The 22,638-nt window shown below is 34.8% G+C and overlaps 2 protein-coding genes across 5 annotated transcripts; one reads left to right on the forward strand and one right to left on the reverse strand.

Annotated features, from left to right (window-relative positions):
- The first annotated feature begins 9,569 nt into the window (after positions 1-9,569).
- Positions 9,570-22,358, forward strand: LOC132141280 (synaptic vesicle 2-related protein-like). 4 transcript variants are annotated; one of them, XM_059550653.1, is made up of 18 exons: positions 9,570-9,620; positions 11,890-11,984; positions 15,928-16,154; positions 17,172-17,317; positions 17,962-18,047; positions 18,188-18,286; positions 18,465-18,536; positions 18,639-18,763; positions 19,527-19,590; positions 19,755-19,880; positions 20,008-20,136; positions 20,232-20,305; positions 20,407-20,483; positions 21,163-21,267; positions 21,398-21,509; positions 21,653-21,734; positions 21,825-21,914; positions 22,010-22,358. In XM_059550653.1, exons 3-18 carry the CDS (start codon positions 16,093-16,095, stop codon positions 22,211-22,213), a joined length of 1,653 nt encoding a protein of 550 aa, XP_059406636.1. In that variant the 5' UTR covers positions 9,570-9,620; positions 11,890-11,984; positions 15,928-16,092; the 3' UTR covers positions 22,214-22,358. The 4 variants fall into 4 exon arrangements, with proteins under 4 accessions (XP_059406636.1, XP_059406638.1, XP_059406639.1 ...); XM_059550654.1 differs by having other exon boundaries at positions 9,595-9,620; positions 11,884-11,984; XM_059550655.1 differs by lacking the exon at positions 15,928-16,154.
- ungb (uracil DNA glycosylase b) lies at positions 11,108-14,680 on the reverse strand. The gene is made up of 7 exons (XM_059550695.1): positions 14,565-14,680; positions 14,188-14,357; positions 14,001-14,096; positions 13,824-13,921; positions 13,618-13,706; positions 11,855-12,033; positions 11,108-11,504 (listed from the first exon to the last, which is right to left on the reverse strand). Exons 2-7 carry the CDS (start codon positions 14,335-14,337, stop codon positions 11,364-11,366), a joined length of 753 nt encoding a protein of 250 aa, XP_059406678.1. The 5' UTR covers positions 14,338-14,357; positions 14,565-14,680; the 3' UTR covers positions 11,108-11,363.
- Positions 22,359-22,638: the final 280 nt, after the last annotated feature.

Genomic DNA, 22,638 nt, shown 5'->3' on the forward strand with positions numbered 1-22,638 from the left:
ACACAAATATGACTAATAAAATCTTATTTCAAGAAGCACACCGTCTAAAACCACATGAGTACAGTAAATTCACAATTCATTAGAAAAGACATCCTTTTCGGAATTGTCCAGTTGTGATTACTTGTACTCTATGAGGCCATACTGTATCATATTTGATACATAGAAACATTTCTAAATCGCCATTGTACTGTTTTGCATTATATGTTTTTCCCTTCACAATAAAAAACAGAGCTTTGATCATAAAACAGGCTACTTAAAACTTTAAATATCACTTTAAGACATATTAATGGGAGATATAGAGTGACAACTTATTTACATGCATTTGAAGTAGTTTGCTAGACTGTTTTAAAGATCTCATTTATTTACAATCATATTACAATTTAGTTACCAAAATTTCATTTCACTTTTTCTGGCCATATAGATATCAGCAAATGTACCAAATGTCACATTTTTGCTCAGTTTGGGTCTATGATTAAAACAGAGGATTTTCTCCTACATCATATATGATTCATGCATCATACAAATGAATCAATTATAATGCTATAAAAAACACAACTTTTATTTATTTAATATTTTGTAAGTTCAACAAACTTTTCAGTAAAAAAAGAACAAATATATTTTTATGATTATTTCATAAGTCAGGCTTTAGATGGTTAAACAGTTAACATTACTAAAATAAAATGCACTAAGTTAGCTGCCAGTCAGTTATGTACCACAAAAGCGGAAATGCTCTGAAAGATAAAGCTGGCATCACACTTGAGTCCTGTCTATCCCTTAAACCAGAACCAAGAGGGGATGCCAAGCCTCTGGCAGTCTGTCAATGTTCTTCTCTCATTACACACAGCATGCCATGTAGTGCATCCGTTTAAAAGACAATCATGATCTTAACTTTAAACTTACTTTTTTAACTTTACCATTACTTGATTACAACATCTGAATACTTATATAAAACCACAAAAACTATAAAATTACAATATAACATAATATATAATATAATGAATATAATAATATATACACACAAATATTATATATATTATTCTTGCTACCATTGTGTGTAGATTTTTTATTTTTTTTTATAATTAAAACTGATCAGGTCTGAATTGGGAAAAAACGAAAAGTTAATTTACACGATGACTTAGATTTCCACTTTGGTGTCACTGTTATTAGATACATCTTGCTGTATTTCCAAGTGAGTCACTGAGACATTAAAGCTGATTTTAATGGAGAAGGAAAGCCTATCTGGCTAACTGACCATCATCTGAGAGGCCATTCTATTGTCCCAAATTTCAGGTATGTCACTGGATCCCAGTGCTCAGCTCACAGTATGGCTTGAGACTTCGGAAAGAGCTAGAGCTCATCATTGGTCACTGGCCCACATTCTTCTATAATAGCCACTACACAAAAACATGAAAAATGTTGCTGCTTAAAGTCTAAATCTGAATTTACCTTACCATCATTTTAACATTTTTTTCTTTTTCGGAAGGCTATTAATGAGAACTCAATTTTTCCTTAAAACAATGTTTTAACTTTTTTCAAAAATGGAAATAATAAAAGAATACAGTAAAATCTCCCAGTCATTTTGTAGTATTTTTTTATATATATATATATCTTAAAATATTATAAATCCACAATTTTTTTTTAAAGAAGAGGAACTTACAGAATAATAATATATATATATATATATATATATATATATATATATATATATATATATATATATCCACACACCAGGCTAAATGAAACAAAAAAATCATCACAGCTCATGAGTATTTAAATTTTACTACATTAGTTCAGCAGCTTTCTCCGCAGACAAAAGTATATGAAATATTCCTGAATTACCTCAGCATCCATTGCTTTTTCCAAAAGAGATGAAGTTTAGCTCAGAAGTTTAAAGGGCCTTTAGTGCCCAGTTTGCCACAGCATGATGGAAACTCAGGCCAGCAAAAGACACATCTAGACTGATCCACTTCACATTCGGTTCTGATCAACTCGCTTTTTCTTTCTCACTCTTCTTCTCTGTCACACATCCTTCCATATCTTGTTCTCATGAATTTATTTCTGTTTAAGCACCCCTACTAAACTCAGCTCACGGTCTGCTCCAAGATGCTGAATGATTCATGGAGGGGCGGCAAGAGAGGATCTCATTCAGCGCCTCTCCTTAGAGGCCACTGCCCCACCATGTGTAACACAAGGCTGTAGAAACCTGAGCTAAAACCCTGCTTCCTCCCCTCCTACCTGTCTTCTTCTCCACAAAATTACATTGTTGGAGTCTAGTTACTGATCTTTGATTAGATGGATCCGTTTTCTGCTAATTACTATCCACTCACCAACACAAGGCCCATGGCTCATAGCCCATTTGGTGTAAAATTGCCTCTATTTCATTTTTACAAACTGATGGATGTGTAATCACTCTGACTGCTGGGACGGTCAGTTGAGGCTCTGATGGAACCAGAGTCAGGGGATGTGTACCTCATTACTTTAAAGGTGTGTAAGTACTAGCCTTCCTTAGGAAATGTTTAGGTTCAGATGCCCCACTCATCACTCATGTAATTCAGTTTCAAATTTCATGTCTTGATATATAGATTTTCATTCATCAGCTGACTCTAAATGACATCAGGTAATGGTCAATGTCACTGCGTTAACACTATCAGCTGGGGTCTCATTTATAAAACTCTCCGTAGATTTCATCCTAAAAGTGTACATAGGCACAAAAGCTAGATTTTGAGTACTCTCAAAAGTTTTCAGATTTATAAAACCATGCATACCTACACATAAATTACTTTATAAATCCGAGGCGGGGAAGATCGAAACCATCATGTCCCAATAATAGTTCAACTGTTTTAAAAAAATTCAAATTAAATTCAGTTAATGCCGTTTTGCTGATAAGATGAACATCTTTTAGCTATTTTGTGGGAAAATATAGGCCTATGTTTATTGCAGTGCGCGTCATTTACAAATTATTTTAAAAACATGAAAATCTTACGTTTTCTCCAAGTATATCATTCAAATAAAGTGGTATTTTTCATAATATTGTAGAGATGTCTTCACAGGACATCAACACCATGCAGCTGTGGTTGTACAGTATTGGTCCTATTCAAACTGGGTAATAGCCAGGTGTCCGCCACAATATTGAAGCAAATGTGCATCATTGATCACTGTTCTCGCTAAAAATATTTCAGCATAACATGAGATGTTTATGTTAAAAAGAAAAATTACTATGCACCGATAGCATTTCTCGCTGTCATTAAAACTTAACACAGGAAAAGTAATCAAGCGCATCCACTACAGGTCCTTCTCAAAAAATTTGCATATTGGGATAAAGTTAATTATTTTCCATAATGTAATGATGAAAATTCAACTTTCATATATTTTAGATTCATTGCACACCAACTGAAATATTTCAGGTCTTTTATTGTTTTAATACTGATGATTTTGGCATACAGCTCATGAAAACCCAAAATTCCTATCTCAAAAAATTAGCATATCATGAAAAGGTTCTCTAAACGAGCTATTAACCTAATCATCTGAATCAACTAATTAACTCTAAACACCTGCAAAAGATTCCGGAGGCTTTTACAAACTCCCAGCCTGGTTCATTACTCAAAACCGCAATCATGGGTAAGACTGCCGACCTGACTGCTGACCAGAAGGCCATCATTGACACCCTCAAGCGAGAGGGTAAGACACAAAATAAATTTCTGAACGAATAGGCTGTTCCCAGAGTGCTGTATCAAGGCACCTCAGTGGGAAGTCTGTGGGAAGGAAAAAGTGTGGCAAAAAACGCTGCACAATGAGAAGAGGTGACCGGACCCTGAGGAAGATTGTGGAGAAGGACCGATTCCAGACCTTGGGGGACCTGCGGAAGCAGTGGACTGAGTCTGGAGTAGAAACTTCCAGAGCCACCGTGCACAGGCGTGTGCAGGAAATGGGCTACAGAGAAGCAGCACTGGACTGTTGCTCAGTGGTCCAAAGTACTTTTTAGGGATGAAAGCAAATTTTGCATGTCATTTGGAAATCAAGGTGCTAGAGTCTGGAGGAAGACTGGGGAGAAGGAAATGCCAAAATGCCTAAAGTCCAGTGTCAAGTACCCACAGTCAGTGATGGTCTGGGGTGCCATGTCAGCTGCTGGTGTTGGTCCACTGTGTTTTATCAAGGGCAGGGTCAATGCAGCTAGTTATCAGGAGATTTTGGAGCACTTCATGCTTCCATCTGCTGAAAAGCTTTATGGAGATGAAGATTTCGTTTATCAGCACGACCTGGCACCTGCTCACAGTGCCAAAACCACTGGTAAATGGTTTACTGACCATGGTATTACTGTGCTCAATTGGCCTGCCAACTCACCTGACCTGAACCCCATAGAGAATCTGTGGGATATTGTGAAGAGAAAGTTGAGAGACGCAAGACCCAACACTCTGGATGAGCTTAAGGCCGCTATTGAAGCATCCTGGGCCTCCATAACACCTCAGCAGTGCCACAGGCTGATTGCCTCCATGCCACGCCTGTCAAGGTTACTGAGGGAGAGGACCCAGATGCAGAATGAACAAAGGACGTTTTATTGACAATTTAGACAAAGCACGATAGGGGGGAGTGGTTTGAACGGTCCAGACAATGGGATGGGGCATACAACAATGGAGCAGGCAGATGGGGGGGGGGGGGGGGGTGACCGCTGAGGGGGGCCCTGGGAGACAACCGAGTGGAGGACTGTAGAGGAGGCTGTGCAAGGGACCCGACCACAGCACCAGGAACCAAGGGCACTTGGCTATGGAGGTGAAGCCACACACGTCAGACCTCCATGCGGGGAGACCCAGTGCCCAGGGAGAAAGCAGCAGGCAAGACAGGAACAGACAGAACTCACAAAACACTAGACAAGACTTAAGATAACAAGAGAACAATAATAATAATAATAATAATAATAATAATAATAATAATAAACAAGGGCAAAAAGTCAGACAAGAATGCTATGACCTAGAAACAAGATAAAAGGGGAACTAGAGAAATAACCAAAGCTAACTAACTAAAGTGAACTAAAAAGGTAAATAAACAAATACCAAATAAAGTTCTAGAAATAACTGGAAAAACTAACCATGAAAATAACTCAAAGGGGAAAATAAATACTTTAAACAACAATTCAAACTCACGAGAAAATAAAAATGAGATCCAAACAAAAAGAAACACTTAAACTAGACTAGAATAAACAATGACAAGATAAACTTAAACTAATAAATACCAGACTTCATAGGACAAGGAAAAACTCTATAGTATAGATCAGCTAGCAAGCTAAGCAAACATTAACTCACGTACAAAACGAACCAGCAACCACATGAGGGAAATGATCACAATAAATAGGAAGGAAAGCACACGAACACAAGGTGAGAACAATCAATTAATGAGCACCAAACAAGGACTAAACAAGGGGGCGTGGTAATGGGAAACAAGGTGGCAGGACGAAAGGAGCACATGGCCAACATGAACAGAGACAAAGCCATGTGGTCATACACAGGGAAAACAGAGAAACACAAAACAAAGACAAAATAGACACAGCTGCCAGGGCAGAACCCTGACAACGCCGCATTGAAGCAGTCATTTCTGCAAAAGGATTCCCGACCAAGTATTGAGTGCATAACTGAACATAATTATTTGAAGGTTGCCTTTTTTAGTATTAAAAACACTTTTCTTTTATTGGTCGGATGAAATATGCAAATTTTTTGAGATAGGAATTTGGGGTTTTCATGAGCTGTATGCCAAAATCATCAGTATTAAAACAATAAAAGACCTGAAATATTTCAGTTGGTGTGCAATGAATCTAAAATATATGAAAGTTAAATTTTTATCATTACATTATGGAAAATAATGAACTTTATCACAATATGCTAATTTTTTAGAAGGACCTGTACATAAACGCAATGTTTAAATTAATTTAACTTTGGTTTAACTTCTGCGTAATGACTTTATGTAATTTTAGTGCTTAACATTACCTCCATTAATGAGAGTGGAATATTTAATGTAAAGCATATGATGCAATGAAAACTGTTTAAAATCATTGTTTACTTCATTATACGTTTCTCTCTCCCTCTCTGGTTTGTGAATGAATCGTTCTTTTGAACCGATTCTTTTCATAGAACCGATTGAACTAGATCCGACTGAATCATTTAAAACCGCTCGAACCAAGTACCAGTGTTGTCAAGTCTATTTAAAGCATCCTTGTTAAATGAAAGTAATAATTTCTTTAATAATAATAATAATAATAAACTTTTGAAGCTTTTTATTTCGGATAAATGCTGATTGGATCTTTCATCAAAGAATCCTGAAAAAATTTACTCAACTGTTCGAACCAAGTACCAGTGTTGTCAAGTCCGCGATTTTCCCGCGGATTTGAGCAACTTTAAAACTGTTTCCGTGAGTTTAGAGGATAGATTTAGAGTATCAATTAGCTACAGTATTATTAGACTTTTTGTCAATTTGGCATGAATTGTGCCAGTGAATCTTGACTAATGAAGATAATGTAGATGATAAACCGATGATAAACCATTTCTCTGAAATAGCTCAAAGGTTCATTTCATGAGTCTTCAGTTGAAAAGCATATACTGTATAGACAGAGGACAACACAAGAGTTACAAATTCTGAAAATTGACCTATTTTCATCTTTGTGCCCATATTTCCTTTTCTATATCACAAAAACATTGTAAAGGATTTTTTTGTTTTGTTTTTTGGTCAGACCACTGTAAAAGTGTAACTGTGAATTCTATCCAGTCTCTTTCAATCAATATCCCACATACAGTATTGTGTAAATGTATATGTGGCGGGGGAGGCGTGGTTTAGCGAAGTCTGCAACGGGAGAGCAATGAAGAGACGAGCGGTGGTAAGTGGTTCAGGTGAGAAACAATTAACACCGGGATCTCATTGCAGTGATTGGCGTGGGGAACCGGTATTTAAGCGGCACGACAACCGGCGAAGCGGCCGAGCCAAGACTGCAGTAGTGACACAGAGAGTGAGAGTGTGAAGTGCGCGCAGCTGCCGCGTTTGTTTTTGTTTTGTTGAGTGGATAATAAAGTATCTCACGAGCCCCGTACGCCGACCCTGGTCTCCTTCCTCTATAACAGTCCGAACTTTGCTTCAGTATACTTTTGAAATGGCTATATGGCATACATAAGCATATGGCATACTGTTCAATACAGTAGTTTACATCAGAACATACATCAGTTAGCTATATTGACAACATGACTTTTTGACTGTCTTATCTGAAAACAATGACACAAGGACTTGTCATTCTGATGGCACTGACATGTTCATTGACACAGATATTTATTTTTGAGAGATGAACTAAGGATTTTGAGCAAGAGACTGGCTTTTGCAGGTAATCCATTGTGTTTTGCTATTTGTACGAGTTTTTTTGAGAAATGCACTTACTGTTTTGCAAATCTCAAGAATGATTAGAGAAATGTACCAAAGCAACTGAGAAAAACTGTATGTGAGTTTTGCTGTGAAAACCTGGCAACCCTTCTGTGTACACCGCTACAAGAGTATTGCTGTGTTCAAAATACCATACTATCATACTACTCTTACTATTTCTGCAGTATCCAGTATAAGCTGTGTATAGTGTGCCTATTTTCTGTATGCATGGAATACCTGGATGACCTACTATATTTGCCAGAATCTGCTCAATATAACTCAAGTACACTGAAATCAGTACAGAAGCTGTGTTTGGAATGGCATACTACCATACAACTCCTACTATATTGCAGTACGCTGCGTGTATACTGTGAATAGTAAGTGAATGTTCTGTATGCATGGAATGCCCGGATTGCCTGATACACTGACTGAAAATTGATTTATGCATCTGAAGACACTGCATGGGATACTGTTTTCCAAAACGCAACGTGCTACATGTGACGTTTCATCTTCAAACACGTGAGTGAACTGGAGGTGGGGAATAGTAGTCATAAATGTAAGACTTGTATTTCTACGTATATACATATACATGTAAACTACAAACTATCGCTGTGTATCTAAAAACAATATCGCAAGTAGGACATAAATTGTACTTTAATCTCTACAGAACGTTTCCGATCAAGTCAAATTAATTCACCTTTGTCTCTATAGTGCTTTATACAGTACAGTTTATTTCAAAGATAATGAATAATAAAAATATTACAATAATATATTATATAAATAACATAATTTGTTGGCAGAGACTATTTATTAACTCCACCCACCAATGCCAGGCTGGGATAAACAGCACTGGAAAAGATGTCAATTTATTTCTAATAGCAGTGCGTAAAAGATGTATGATGAAAGATTTTAACACAAGTGACCAGAGTTCAAGACCTTAGAATACTTTTTGTATATGAAGAAAACAAAAATAAAAAATGTATTTAACAATTCCTAACGGAGGAACGAACGGAGACGAACTGAGCTTTTACAGGTTTGGAACGACATGGGGGGTAAGTGATTAATGACAAAATTTTCATTTAGGGGTGGAGTAAACCTTTAAAGCGATAGTTACATGCTACTGACTGTAATTGAAGGGATAGTTCACCCTAAAATTTAATTTCTGTCATTGTTTATTCACTCACATGTTGTCCCAAACCTATATTAATTTCTTTCTTGTGCTGCACACAAAAGAAGATATTTGGAAGAATCTAGATAACCAAACAGTTGCTGGTCAACACTGAATTTGATAGTAGCGGGAAAATACTGTTTTGTTTTTCACCTTCTTTCAAAATAGAGTTTACAGTATGTTTAGCAGAAAAAGACAAACTTTTGTGTGGGTACATGAAGGTATAAAAAACAAAACACACTCTATTTTAATTTTGGGGCGAATTATTCATTTAATGTTAATAAAAAACTAAACAAAAAGAGAAAAATGGTTCAATACTTTTGACTGAAAAACTTTATAATACAGTTGCTTGAATAGGAATCAGTGTATATAGTGTCTTATTTTTATTTGTTCATTAAATTTTTTGAATGCTCCTGCTAAATATTATTGTACCTGAAAATAAAGAACTGTTTATTTTTATTTGTATATTATGTGTATTTATAATGTGTATCTTTGTTCTAAGATAAAATTACAAAGATTTTTTTTATCTTCCCCCAATTTGGCCTAAATATCCGCCATACTCTTTCATATTTTGTTATCTTAAAGTAACAAGCTTGTCTTTGTCTTATAATAGGGAAATTAGATTGGCTGTAATGCTCAAACAGTTTGCAAAATAGAAAAACCCAACATGACAAAGAATCGTGATAAAATCATGATATTTCTAAAAAAAAAAAAAAAATCGCACACCCAAACAAGCAAATACACCCTCTCATCTTGTGATCTACAGTTTGGCTTTTTTAAGAGAAATAACCTGCTTTTTTTTTTTTTTTTTTTTTTTTTTTTTTTTTTTTTTTTTTTTTTGCAATATAGCACCTCCGAACACACCTAACGTTACCTGCTGTTTCAAAAAGTGTTTTCTAATCATCAAACATTGGGCAGACCAACAGATAGTCCCGCCTCACAACTCACATCATTGGTTGAACTTAGTTTGATGTATTTGAAACGTTGCTGTATTTGGAACAAGTGGTACCATAGTTTTACGAAAGACTAATCCAAAAACTTCACCGTAGACAGGATTCCAAAGGTAAACTAACTCCCACAATCGTGTCCTACACATGGCTATAAAAAATACATTCTGAAATGCACATGGTGTAACTGTAAAATGATTCGCACAGCTCGAGATCGGAAATTCCACAGCAGCACAAAATGGCCATGTTAATATTCATAGCCCTAATTAGTGTCCCCGACTACACCTTTGACCTAATTTATACGATAGTGTGGTGCAAGTCGATACAGTGGTGAAACAGATGCTCTCTTGTAACTAAACACAACACACTTCAGATAAAAAGGAACTAAACTGACCGTGATGGTAGACCTTCAAAGATAACATGTTGTTGTTACACCGTTTTGTTTTATTAGACCATCATATAAACATTGGAAGAAATTATTTAGTTGCCAATAATGATATTGCCTCCAACTGTACGTTTGTATTTTAGATTTGTAATTTACAAGTGTAAATTGTAAACATGTATGCCATCCATGCTGTGTTCAGCAATTATAAAAAATTATATTAGTTTGTCAGGATAGATAGATAGATAGATAGATAGATAGATAGATAGATAGATAAACTAATACAATTTTGATTATGCATTACCGAACAAATAATTATGTATGACTCATCCAATATAGGTTAAGGTCAACAGTCCAGTGTCAAGAAATAAGCATCAAACTCTCTCCAGAGCAAAAGTGTTGCTATACACAGCTGGTAGATCTTACCTTAGAGTTCAGGCAGTACATGTTTTGATGAGAGCAAGATAAAATTTGGCGTCCTGTTTGGTTTGTTTGAATTGAGAGTCCCGAGAGAGAATGGGGCAGTGCCAGTGGTGCAGAGAGGTGTAGCGCACTGTATGTGCGATGGTGTCCAGCATTAGAAAATGAAAGGTCCAAGAAGAGTTGAAGTGGGACACAGCTTATTATGGCTGCATCACCTGGATTTATGGACATCCCACTATATGAAACATGCTCTACATGGGCTGTCGTAGTGTCCTATTTTTCTTTTCTTTTTTTCTTTCTTTTTTTTTTTTAGTTTGCGATTGGCCTCATTCCCAAATGCTCAAAGCAGACTTCACAGGATTGTGATCTAAATATACAGTGTGATTTGTTTTTAAATGTAATCGTATTTATTTATGTTTGTAAAAGTCGAATGAAGTAACTCAAAATCAGTATTGCGCTGTCATTTTAAACCTATTTATGGAACCTGTTAATGTTAAGATAATATTAATGTACATCAGAATTACTAACTGTACATTTTGGGCAATACTTGAGGGTTGTACTTAATAATATAAAAAATCTTAATAATATTGTAACACATTTCCCTATACTGCGCTACTTCTATCGGTCAAAAATTACATTTTAAAATCAAATTCACATTTAAATTCACATTTTTGCTGTGTTTAATATCTAACAGTAGTATTAACCGTTTTAAAGGTATTAATGTTGTGAGTTTTTAACCTAAAGCTATAAAATTATCAAACAACACTTTTTTTTGTTTTTAATCTTGGTAAGTCTATAAAATCACACTCTTTTTTCCAATATGATTAATGAAATACATTAATTATTTAATTGTATTCATTTATTGTCCAGATAATGCAATATAACAAAATGTAGATGATTATTACAAGGTCAACCTCACAAAAGGGCAGCTGTGACCCATTTGCAATATAAATGGACTATACAATGCAAAAATATTCAATTGTAAAGTATAATATTTAATGTTCCTCTCTGTTTTACAAAAAAAAAAATCAGGAATAAATGGCATAATGTTATTTCAGAGAGCTTTCCAATCAACTGGCTTCTTTCCTGATGCTTTAAGCAAAACGTTAGTTTTAGAGAAGTGCCTACATCCAAAGAAGCCAAAATGTGCTGAGTACGGTGATGGATGTGAAGTCTCTAGGACATGATGACGTTTCTGGAAAAGAAAGAAAAAACAGCCAGTCATATATTTCTTTATATTGTATCATAATGTGTTTTAAAGGTGCAATTTATTTGCAATATTCACAGTAACCCTGATTAGTCATACCACTAGCAAAAGTGTCCAGTAACAGTGACATTCTGGTGACCAAAAACTCAATGGCCTTCATGAGACAACTACTCCATGTAAAATAAAACCACTTTAATGTCTCATTGAGTGTACATGATTTTTTACAAACTTTTTAAAAACTTCTGTTCATCTCTTTATGTGTAAACGTTGTTTAAAAAAAGTGCACTTTTATTCCTGATAAATTTATTGACATTTTAATTCTGTCTCCATTAACTTACTCTGTCGATCACTCTGCCTTTCCTCTGAGCATAAGAGCCCCAAAGCAGAAAGACCAAGCCATTGAGATTCCTGCTGAGCCACAGGACCACAGCATCTGTGAAGATCTCCCAGCCTTGACCCTCATGAGAGGTGGGTTGATGAGCCCTCACTGTCAACACAGAATTCAGCAGCAGAACACCTGACAATGGAAAGAACATTGACAAATTATAACTTGTAGCACCTTGATGGGTCACTCATATACAGGCACATACACAACAGTTCAAAAGTTTAGGGCGAAAAGAAGTCCTTTATACTCAAAGCAGCAAGCTTGCTTTTTTTTTTTAATTAGGAGCACAGTCACAAATTCAGGATCACCTTCTGATTAATAATATGAGGTGATATTTGACTCCTTAAAGTGATTTACTTGGGCATTTTATTTCGGCATTCATTTTTGCAAGGGCATTTTGTCATCTTTTATGTCAAGTTCAAAAATGTATAAGCTTTTTCAAATTTCTAATTAAAACAATAGAATAAGAAGAATATGTTACCGATCAAATAAAATCATTATTAACAAAATTCATTTGCAATACAGCGGTAGATTTAAAGGGTTATTTCACCCAAAAATGAAAATTTGGCCAGGAGACTTTGCTTCCTTTGCTCCTGTTAAAAAACGTTGGTTTTCACGAGACTCACAGGCGCATGCGCAGCGCTGACCTTATACGTCAGAACTGCTTCTGTGTACAACTGTTTGCACAAGCTACATTAAAGTGATTAATACATTTTGAATATGGATATTTTTCTACAAAAATGCATCGATTCGCAACAGACTGTCTTTGTTCATCCCCCTGAGCCGTGTGAGACATTTTTGTTTTTGTTTTTTAATGGATGCACTTTTTATTAAACTTCTCTTGGACTGATGCAGTGCAACACCCACTGAGTGGCATCAAACTAAGGAGCCCCACACATGACTTTTAAGAAAAAATAAATTAATTGTGCGCATAATTTACTAATTTGTTCCCTCAGTGTCCTAAAACGTGCACACGATTACTAATTTGTTCTCTACTATTACTATTTTGCACACGATTCAGCCTACTTTTTTCCTGCAGTTCAAGTGCAGGGCTCCGTATCAAACAGCTTGAAAGATCTCAGACTGGATTCGTCTGAAAGAAGAAAGTCATATACACCGAGGGTGACTTCAGGGTAAGTAATTTATGTCCTAATTTTCATTTTTGGGTGAACTAACCTTTTAATAATATAAAATTATATCCATTTAATAATATAAATATTAAATGAATAAACTAAAACTGCCAATAGGTGGCGGAAAGTTACTGATTTTATTACTAAATCATTCAGAGCAAACACAAATATGCTAATCGGGACAGTAGCACTGGTGCTCCTAAATATTTTTTCATAGTTGCATGCAGTAGTTTTCGCACTGTGTGCATTTATTTGATCAAAAGTACAATAAATGGATATACTGTGCAATATTATTAAAGTTTAAAATAACTATATTTTAATATATTTTAAAATTACAAAGGTTAAAATTTTCAACAGCCATTATTCCAGTTTTCAGTGTCATGTAATCCTTCAGAAATCATTCAAATATGCTGATTTAAAAACAATGTTAAAAACAGTTTAGCTATAGTTTGACAGCCCTTTTTCAAGATTCTTGAAAATTCAAAAGAACAACATTTATTTGAAATGTTATTTATTGTAATATTATAAATGTCTTTAAAAATGTATTAATTTCTTTCAAAATAAATAATAAATACATTTTAACTACCCTGTTTAGCCCATTCTGTGAGGTCTCCATGACCTGGATGCCCGAAGCCAACAATATCTTCCTTCAACTCCGCAAATATGTTTTCCAAACTGAAATAAGTAAAGCAGGTCAACATACAGAGTAGTCATTAGAGATGTACTGTAAGATATCAATGTGGTGTGATTATCAGTAGATAGTTATTTTCAGAGTTCAGTACAATGTGGTACCTAGGAGGAGGAGGTTTAGGCCTCAGCACACTGAAGGCCAAACCATGAGCCTGACCTGGATGGTGATAGGGGTCTTGCCCAAGAATGACCACTTTTACCTGTCAACACAAATATAACCTGTAGCCTATTTAAACGCTATGGTCTTTTCCTTTTTATACTCTATATTCAGGAACTTACATCTTCAATTGCACACAAAGTTGTGCAATAAAACACCTGCTCAGGGCTGGGATAAACAGTAAAGTTTTTCCTCTCCATTGAAACAAAAGACATGAGCTGAAAAACAACAACAATACAGGAACACGTTTTTCTTCTTTACATCATTACATTGTCATTTTGGTGATGTCTCATACTAAGTATCACTTACTTTTGTAAAATAAAGTTTTGTAAATTCAGTCCCGATTTGTCTTCGCCAGCTTTCACCAACGGGTACAGGTACATTTCTGTTGGCCAGTCGTTCCAGTGCGGCGCGTCTGTTCCGCTCTATCTGATGCAGCTGCTCCTCACTGAGCTGCATGCTCTCACCACTAACTTGCTCTTTCCAGCATGCATTGTCATTTAAGCAAAGAAATTATAGGAATAGCATACACTTAGATACAGGGGTATTTATGAAATGACAGTATTACAATAGGTATGGCACACAATGAATGAACAGGAAATGCAGGAAAAGTTTGAATATATTATTTTTTACAATAATTACCTATAATAATCCGATTGTTGAATTTATTCAGACTCTTAACCTACCTTTTGAGGTGTCCAAAGTAAGACAAGTTGTGTAAAGTAAGACAGTGTTGTTGTTGTTTCTCAGACCCCTTCACAAATACTGCTGCATCACCGTTACTCTGCCATGTCATGCAAATACTGTTTCACTCAATAATTTGCAAAACTGAAAGCGAAACTTCAACTCTAAACCATGTTTCCTTAACCATGACTGTAACCGTTAACCAGAGACATAACATGATTATGTGTTGATTAAATATGATTAAATTTGTAATCTGGTAGTATTTCCTTTGTGAATCTTTTTAGATACAGCTAAATACAGCTGTAAAAGATACAGCTGTAAAAAGGGTTTAAAAAAAACATTATTTAAAAAGCATTAACATTTCTAACTTACATTAACATTACAAGGGCAAGGTATTGCTGGGTACAGAAAAATACATTTAATTCACCTGATCCTAGTTTAACCTGTTTGACTTGAAGCCCCTCATTGTCCAGGACAATGTTCCTTTAGGGCCCCTTTCAAGAATGCCACATGAACCATAAACATGGCACCTGGTGGCCAAGGTTGGTACTGCATGATAATGTTAAAAGTAAAAAAATGTTTATATATTTATTTTATTTTTGTAATTTTTTTTGGAGGGGGGGGGCATCTTATGTTGGTTCTTGCAAATGTTTTTTTTTTTTTTGGAGAATAGAATTCAAGAAGAGATCATTTTAAGTGTTTGTGCTCATGTTGAGCTTCAGGGCTCCCCTGCAGAACTGTATGTTCATTAATAAAAACAATAGTTGTTGAGGGAAATTACGAAAAAATATATTTTCAGTTATATTGCTATTGATGTTGTTTTTTTGTTTTGTTTAGTTTTTTTCCATATCTAATCTAGATTTGCGTTATTATTTAGTTATTTGAAAAATTTATTTTTAATACTTTTAAGTCATCCTGCTGTTTCCTTAGTAGTCTTCCTCGGCTCCCTGCGAATTACAGCCCTAGTTTTTTCATACCACTTCAGTGGTGCTTAAATCAACAGTTATCTTTGCTGTTTGGACATAGAATAACTAGTGTGAAGTGTTTATACATCTGAATAACATGTCTGTATGAATAAACATGTTTAAAAATCTGATATATGAAGTAAAATGCTGAATTATATACTAAATTATTGCTACCAAGAGAAACGGAACACAAAAAAAGAGTATTTATTCATTCATTCAAAAGAGGATGTAGTGGGAAATTCATGTCTAGCTAATGAAATCTGATAGTTTCCCCTTTTCTTAACATCCCTAACACAACTTTTCGAATGGTAATAAATATGATTTTATGAATGAATCCCACACATTTCCTCGACCTAGATTTCGTGGGGTTTTTTTTTTTTTTTTTTGGTTGGTTGTTTAGGGACAACAGATGCTGTGTGGATTGTACTCTGGAGGACTGTGTGAGGCCAACCCACTCTTACCACCCCTGAGGTTGTGTTGATGTAATCAGAGACGAACGCCGGTCTAACTCGTTCTGTAGCCAAGTACACTGTAGTAGTTTAGCGTTCCATTATAGCCCAGTGAAATGAGTGCACTGAAAAGATCGACGCAAGTGCCTTACAAACGCTGGAAAGACACAAATATAAGGTAATATATGTGTGTTTGGTGTTACATTTTAAAATGTGTTTAAAAATGTTGTGGCTGGTAGGTACAATTTACACTGCCGGTCAAACGTTTGGGATCCGTAAGATTTTTAATGTTTTTAAAGAGGTTTCTTATGCTCATCAAGGCTGTATCTATTTGATAAAAAAATACAGAAAAATATGTAATTTACTGAAATATTATAGCAATTTTCTATTTTAATATACTTTAAAATATCATTTATTCCTGTGAAGCAAAGTTTTAGTCTGCAAAGTCCAGTATTCAGTGTCACATGATCCTTCAGAAATCATTGTACTATGCTGATTTATAATCATTGCTGGAAACATTATTTTTTGGGGCCTGTGATACTTTTTTTGATAAATAGAAAGTTAAAAAGAACAATGTTTATTCAAAATAGAAATTATGTTTTACAATAAACACTACTATTCAAAAGTTTGGGGTTCTTTTTTTTAAAAAGAAATTAATACTTTTATTCAGCAAGGATGTGTTGAATTGATAAAAAGTGATAGTAAAGACTTTTAGAAAAGGTTTCTATTTTGAATAAATGCTGTTCTTTTTAACTTTTTCATTCATCAAAGAGAACGGTATCATAGGTTCAAAAAATATATATATATTAAGCAGCACAACAGTTTCAACACTAATAATAAATCAGCATATTAGAATGATTTCTGTAGGATCATGTGACTCTGAAGACTGGTATAATTAAAAAGTAAGCCCTGCATCATTTTTTTTTTTTTTTTTATCAAATAAATACAGCCTTGATAAGAGACTGCATTAAAAAAAAAATCTAGCGTCAAAAATCTTAACTGATAACACAATTTTGAATGGCAGTGCACACCTGTGCTGGTGTCTTAGAACTTTTAATGAAGTGAAAACTGAAAACCGTAGTCTAGACAAAGGACAACGTTTTAAATTCTGTTTAGTTAATGAAATGAAAATCCGACTAAAAATATTAATAAGTGTCAGATTTGCACAGAGGCTAAAATTTTTATTTTTGTTTAGTTTTGTGACTTCACAGACAGATGATAAAAGCATCATTACTGTTCATGAAGAGCAGCCTGGGAAAAATGAGCCTAGCAATGAAGGAGTTTGCACTATTCTGGAGCAAGATTTGGGGGACAGCAAGAACAGAAGCTCTCGAACCTCAGGTAGGCATCTTTATCCAACATCTACATTTTTATGAATGTGCAATTTGAACGTTTTCTCTTTGTTCTAGTATAAAGTTGAATCTTTAAAGATAAAAAAGGGTAATTAACGTCTGGTTTGTGGTGTATTATACATATGCCATCAGTGCAATTTATTTATGTTCTTTGGCTGTGAAGTCAGTTTAGGATGCTTAAAAAATAATCTTGTTCAAGAAATGAATTTATGTACTGGATATCTTTAAAGTAAAAATCTGCCTTTTTGTCTATAGAGCATTACAAAAAGTATGTCTTGATGCTCATAAAAATTAGACTTCTATATGATAAGGCACAAATAGGACATAAAGACATAAGACATGAAGAATAATAGATTGTGGGACTTTTTTTTTACATGGTATCATCATTGTTGCATTTAAAAAAAATCACTGAAATCTGTTTGTCATATGGTTTCAGAAAATAGATATCAGGTTATCACTTTCAGGTCAACAGATTTAAATTCCTCACAGGCTTGACATCATGCTTAGTTTAATTCAAACCACAATTCCTTCCTGCATGGCTCAGTCAGGAGATAACTGTAAGGTCTATTTGGTGATTTGTGATTGGCTGTATACAATATCTTCTCATCATTCGTTTTATATGCATTTCATTAGGAACCTTCACTGTGGAAGAAGCAGTTGAGGCTATTGGTTTTGGAAAGTTTCAGTGGAAGCTGTCTATGCTAACAGGAGTTGCATGGGTAAGAAATTCAGCATTATACGGTTAAACGCAATTGATGTTTACTGAACAAATGGCTTCAATTTGTTTGGTCCATTCAGTTAACTTAAAAACATGTTTCATGAAAACTCAAACTCTTATGTCTCATATTTGCGTGCAAAGATGGCCGATGCTATGGAAATGATGCTCCTAAGTATTGCAACTCCTCAACTGCGCTGTGAGTGGAGGCTCTCCAGCTGGAAAGTGGCATTCATAACAACGGTCAGTATATTCACTGTTAAACACTAACATGGTTAAAGAACTCCTGGGGTTACATTTGGACATAGCTTGCTGAAATATGGTAGAATGTTGATTTTTCACACTCTGTGTTGTTAAGACTTTCATAATATTTAATCTTTTTAAATCTTAAATGGATTATTGTAATTTTGTACCTTGTCAGATGGTGTTCATTGGAATGATGATCAGCTCTTCGCTTTGGGGGAACATTTCAGACAAGTACGGCCGGAAAGTGGTATGTTTGGTTTAAACTGAAACGAGTAAATGAATAATGTCAATGCAAGCATTTGTATGTAACTAAGAACTTAAAGCAGTCATTGTTGCCTCCATCTTTTAGTGTTTAATACTGTGCATGCTGTGGTCATTGCACTATGGGTTTCTCAGTGCTTTCGCACCTACTTACAGCTGGATCTTAATCTTGCGAGGCCTTGTGGGATTTGGCCTAGGAGGAGCCCCTCAGTCGTGAGTTTTTCCATCAGTGAAGTGTGACTTTTGGTTTTATAACAAACTCAAAGGTCACATTAAGTGAGCGACATTCTGTAAGAATTCAGTACTTCCTTGTGGTACTTTTTTCATGTTCTAGATATTAAAGGAACACTCCACTTTTTTTGAAAATAAGCTCATTTAACAACTCCCCTAGAGTTAAACAGTTGATTTTTACCATTTTCGAATCAATTCAGCCAATCTCCGGGTCTGGAGGTAGCACTTTTAGCTTAGCATAGATCTTTGATATATACTATACTGATATATACTGTATATACTAGAGTTCAGAAGTTTGGGGTCAGTAAGATTTTTGCAAAAGTCATGGTTTATGTTACAAAATGTACATTTCAAATAAATGCTGTTTTTAAGCTATACACGTATCCCGGTTTCCACAAAAATATAAAGCAGCACAACTTTTTTCAACATTAATAATAATAAGAAATGTTTCTTGAGCGGCAAATTAGAATATATGAATGATTTCTGAAGGGTCAAGTGACACTGAAATAATATAAATTATTATTAGTAAATTATATTAAAATCGAAAATGTTTACTGTAAATTGTATGTATTTTATATATTTCATGTATTTTGATCAAATAAATGTAGCCTTGATGAGTAAAAGAGACCTCTTCGAAAACATTGTAACAACCCCATACTTATTTTCATACTATTTGTATATAATATTTTATAATTTATTTTATATTTTATAGATTTCTAATATATTCGAATTCCTTCCCTTACAGAGTGACATTATATACTGAATTCCTCCCAGTGAAGTCCAGAGGGAAATCCGTAATCCTTTTAGGGGTAATTCAGATATATTTATTCAACTATTACTCACAGTTCACTATGCAATTTTACAGAGATAGTTGATTTTGTAATTTACTGAAGCAATGTATATTAGGTTAAATATAAACATGCCTTGATGATAATTAATTTAAAATAAAAAATGAAATCTTCTGTTCTTATAGGTGTTTTGGGGCTTGGGTGCTGTATTTGAAGTGTTACTGGCTATGGTGGTCATGCCCACATTAGGCTGGAAATGGCTGCTAGCTTTCTCCACCCTTCCTCTAGTTGTCTTTGCTGCCTCCTGCTGTGTATGTATGGCTGTAACAATATTTAAACTGTTACCAGACACAAGGCTCATGATTAGGCACCTTAAATTCAGATAGAATCCATATTAATTCTACTGTCTGATTGTGAATTGTGGGCATTTGTCTGCAGTGGTTACCCGAGAGTGCTAGATTTGATGTACTGAGAGGCAGAGAAGACAAGGCCCTGGACACTTTGAAATGTATAGCAGCAGCTAATGGGAGCTCTGTGCCTACTGGAAGACTTATAGCCAACACACAGGTATGCGGGCCTACCAGTCCTAAATCTTTTCTCAAAATCTCCCCCTCACACATTACTGAAGAAGAGTAGTGAATGAATCTGTTTATGTGTTTTAGACCGATCGTGGGAGGATTAGAGATCTTTTTATTCCAGAATACCGAAAAACAACACTCTTAGTCTGGTTTATCTGGTATGCAGATTGTTCAAAATGGTCAAATCCTTCTATGTCAAATTTAAAAAAACATAAAACTAAAAACTCACCTACTTTGTTTGTTTTACACACACACACAGGTTTTGTAATGCTTTTTCATATTATGGACTTGTGCTGCTGACCACTGAGCTGTTCCAAGCAGGATCTGCATGTAGTGGTGAGTGGTTTGCTAATATTTTTTTGACCAAGCTCATCATAAAATGTGCACAAACTAGATTTTGACACACTTTTGTATTTAACTTATACTACGACCACAAATTTTAACTACACAACTGTTCAAAAGTTTGGGGTCGGTAAAATTTTGTATGTTTTTGAAATAGTCTCTTATACTGACCAAGGCTGAATTTATTTGGTGAAAAAATATAGTGAAAACAGTAATATTGTGAAATGTATTATTTAATTTAAAATAACAATTTTCTATTTTAATATACTTTAAAGTGTAATTTATTCCTGTGATGTCGAAGCTGTACTTCCAGCAAATTTATATATATATATATATATATATATATATATATATATATATATATATATATATATATATATATATAATTTTTTTTTCCAGGATTCTGTTGATGAATAAAACAAATCCTTTACTGTCACTTTGGATTATTGACCCCAAACTTTTGAAGATTAGTGTAACATTTTCTGTGCTCATCATAGAAAGTTATATCTTTTTAGTATATTTTAGTATATTTTAGTATATTTTTTGTATATTTTAGTATATAGCTAGCACATGCAACAGATTTTGAATAGTAATGACCGTCATTTCTTTAATAAATGTCTCATACAATTTAAACACGTTAAGCACAATGTGTTGTAAATTTCCACAATTCCAGCCACCGACAAATCAAATATGGAACCTCTGTGCAGTTTGGAGTGCAGTTATCTGACATTCCATGATTATGTGGACCTTTTGTGGACCACCTTCGCAGAATTTCCAGGTCACGTGACACCATAACTCATTTTCTCCTCTCATGTTTTTAGTTAATCAACTTAAATGCAAACATTGTTATATAATCTACAAATAAACTAATAGACAATTTTGTAATCTGTGTCTTGATGTCAGAATAGGTATTCTGGTGACCGTGTGGATGATTGATCGAATTGGCAGGAGAAAAAGCATGGCAGTTTGTTTTTTATTGTTCTCTGTGTCGATTTTGCCACTGTATGCCTGCACACAAAGGTACATTGATAAAGTCATGCAAAATCTGTACAGATTCTAATTAGGATGCAAAAATAAATTTTGTAATTGCAAAAGTAATAAAAAGAAGGGTCTAAATATTTTTAAGCCACTGTAAATGACATGTTTTACTTTACTATTTCCAGGACACTTCTCATAGTCTTTATTTTCATTGCTCGAGCCTGTATAACAGGGGGCTGGCAGGTTGCATATGTTTATACACCTGAGGTGAGGCTTCATCGTAAAGTGCCTAATTATGCTCAGTGGAATTTTCATTTAAAATGCTGTTTCCTTTATTTCTTTTCTTGGCCTCGTCAGGTTTTCCCCACAGCAACCAGAGCTATTGGTATTGGTACAGGCAGTGGGATGGCTCGTGTTGGAGCTCTCATCACACCATTTTTTGCTCAGGTAAAGCATTCCTTTTGGTTTCATAAGAAGATGAAGGTGTTATGAACATGTTCTGATGCTTTCCTGTATGTGCATTTGTGTCTGTCCCCCTTCAGGTCCTTTTGAAGTCATCCGTTTACCTGACTCTGTCAGTGTATTTAATATGTTGCTTGCTTGGCTCAGTGGCATCCTGGTTTTTGCCCATGGAAACAACAGGGCGGAGCCTTCAGGAATCAACGCAAAGCACCATGGAACAAAAAAACATAGAAAGGCCGAATGGCTCTGAAACAACTGAGTCTTCCAGCAATACATGTCCTTAACAGCATATGGAAAACTGAATCTGTGAAACCTAAGGATTAATAGTGGAAAAGGCCATAATGTATAATTTTGCCATGGATTAAATGTTATGTAAATTCATTATAAATTCAAGATTTTTAAATAAATGGTAATTCATTTCTACATATACAGTACAGACCAAAAGTTTGGACACACCTTCTCATTCAAAGAGTTTTCTTTATTTTCATGAAAATTGTAGATTCACACTGAAGGCATCAAAACTATGAATTAACACATGTGGAATTATATATGGAATTATATACATAACAAAAAAGTGTGAAACGACTGAAAATATGTCATATTCTAGGTTCTTCAAAGTAGCCACCTTTTGCTTTGATTACTGCTTTGCACACTCTTGGCATTCTCTTGATGAGCTTCAAGAGGTAGTCACCTGAAATGGTCTTCCAAC

Source organism: Carassius carassius, chromosome 5 (assembly GCF_963082965.1).
Source record: "Carassius carassius chromosome 5, fCarCar2.1, whole genome shotgun sequence".
In the NCBI taxonomy this organism is placed as follows: Eukaryota; Metazoa; Chordata; class Actinopteri; order Cypriniformes; family Cyprinidae; genus Carassius; species Carassius carassius.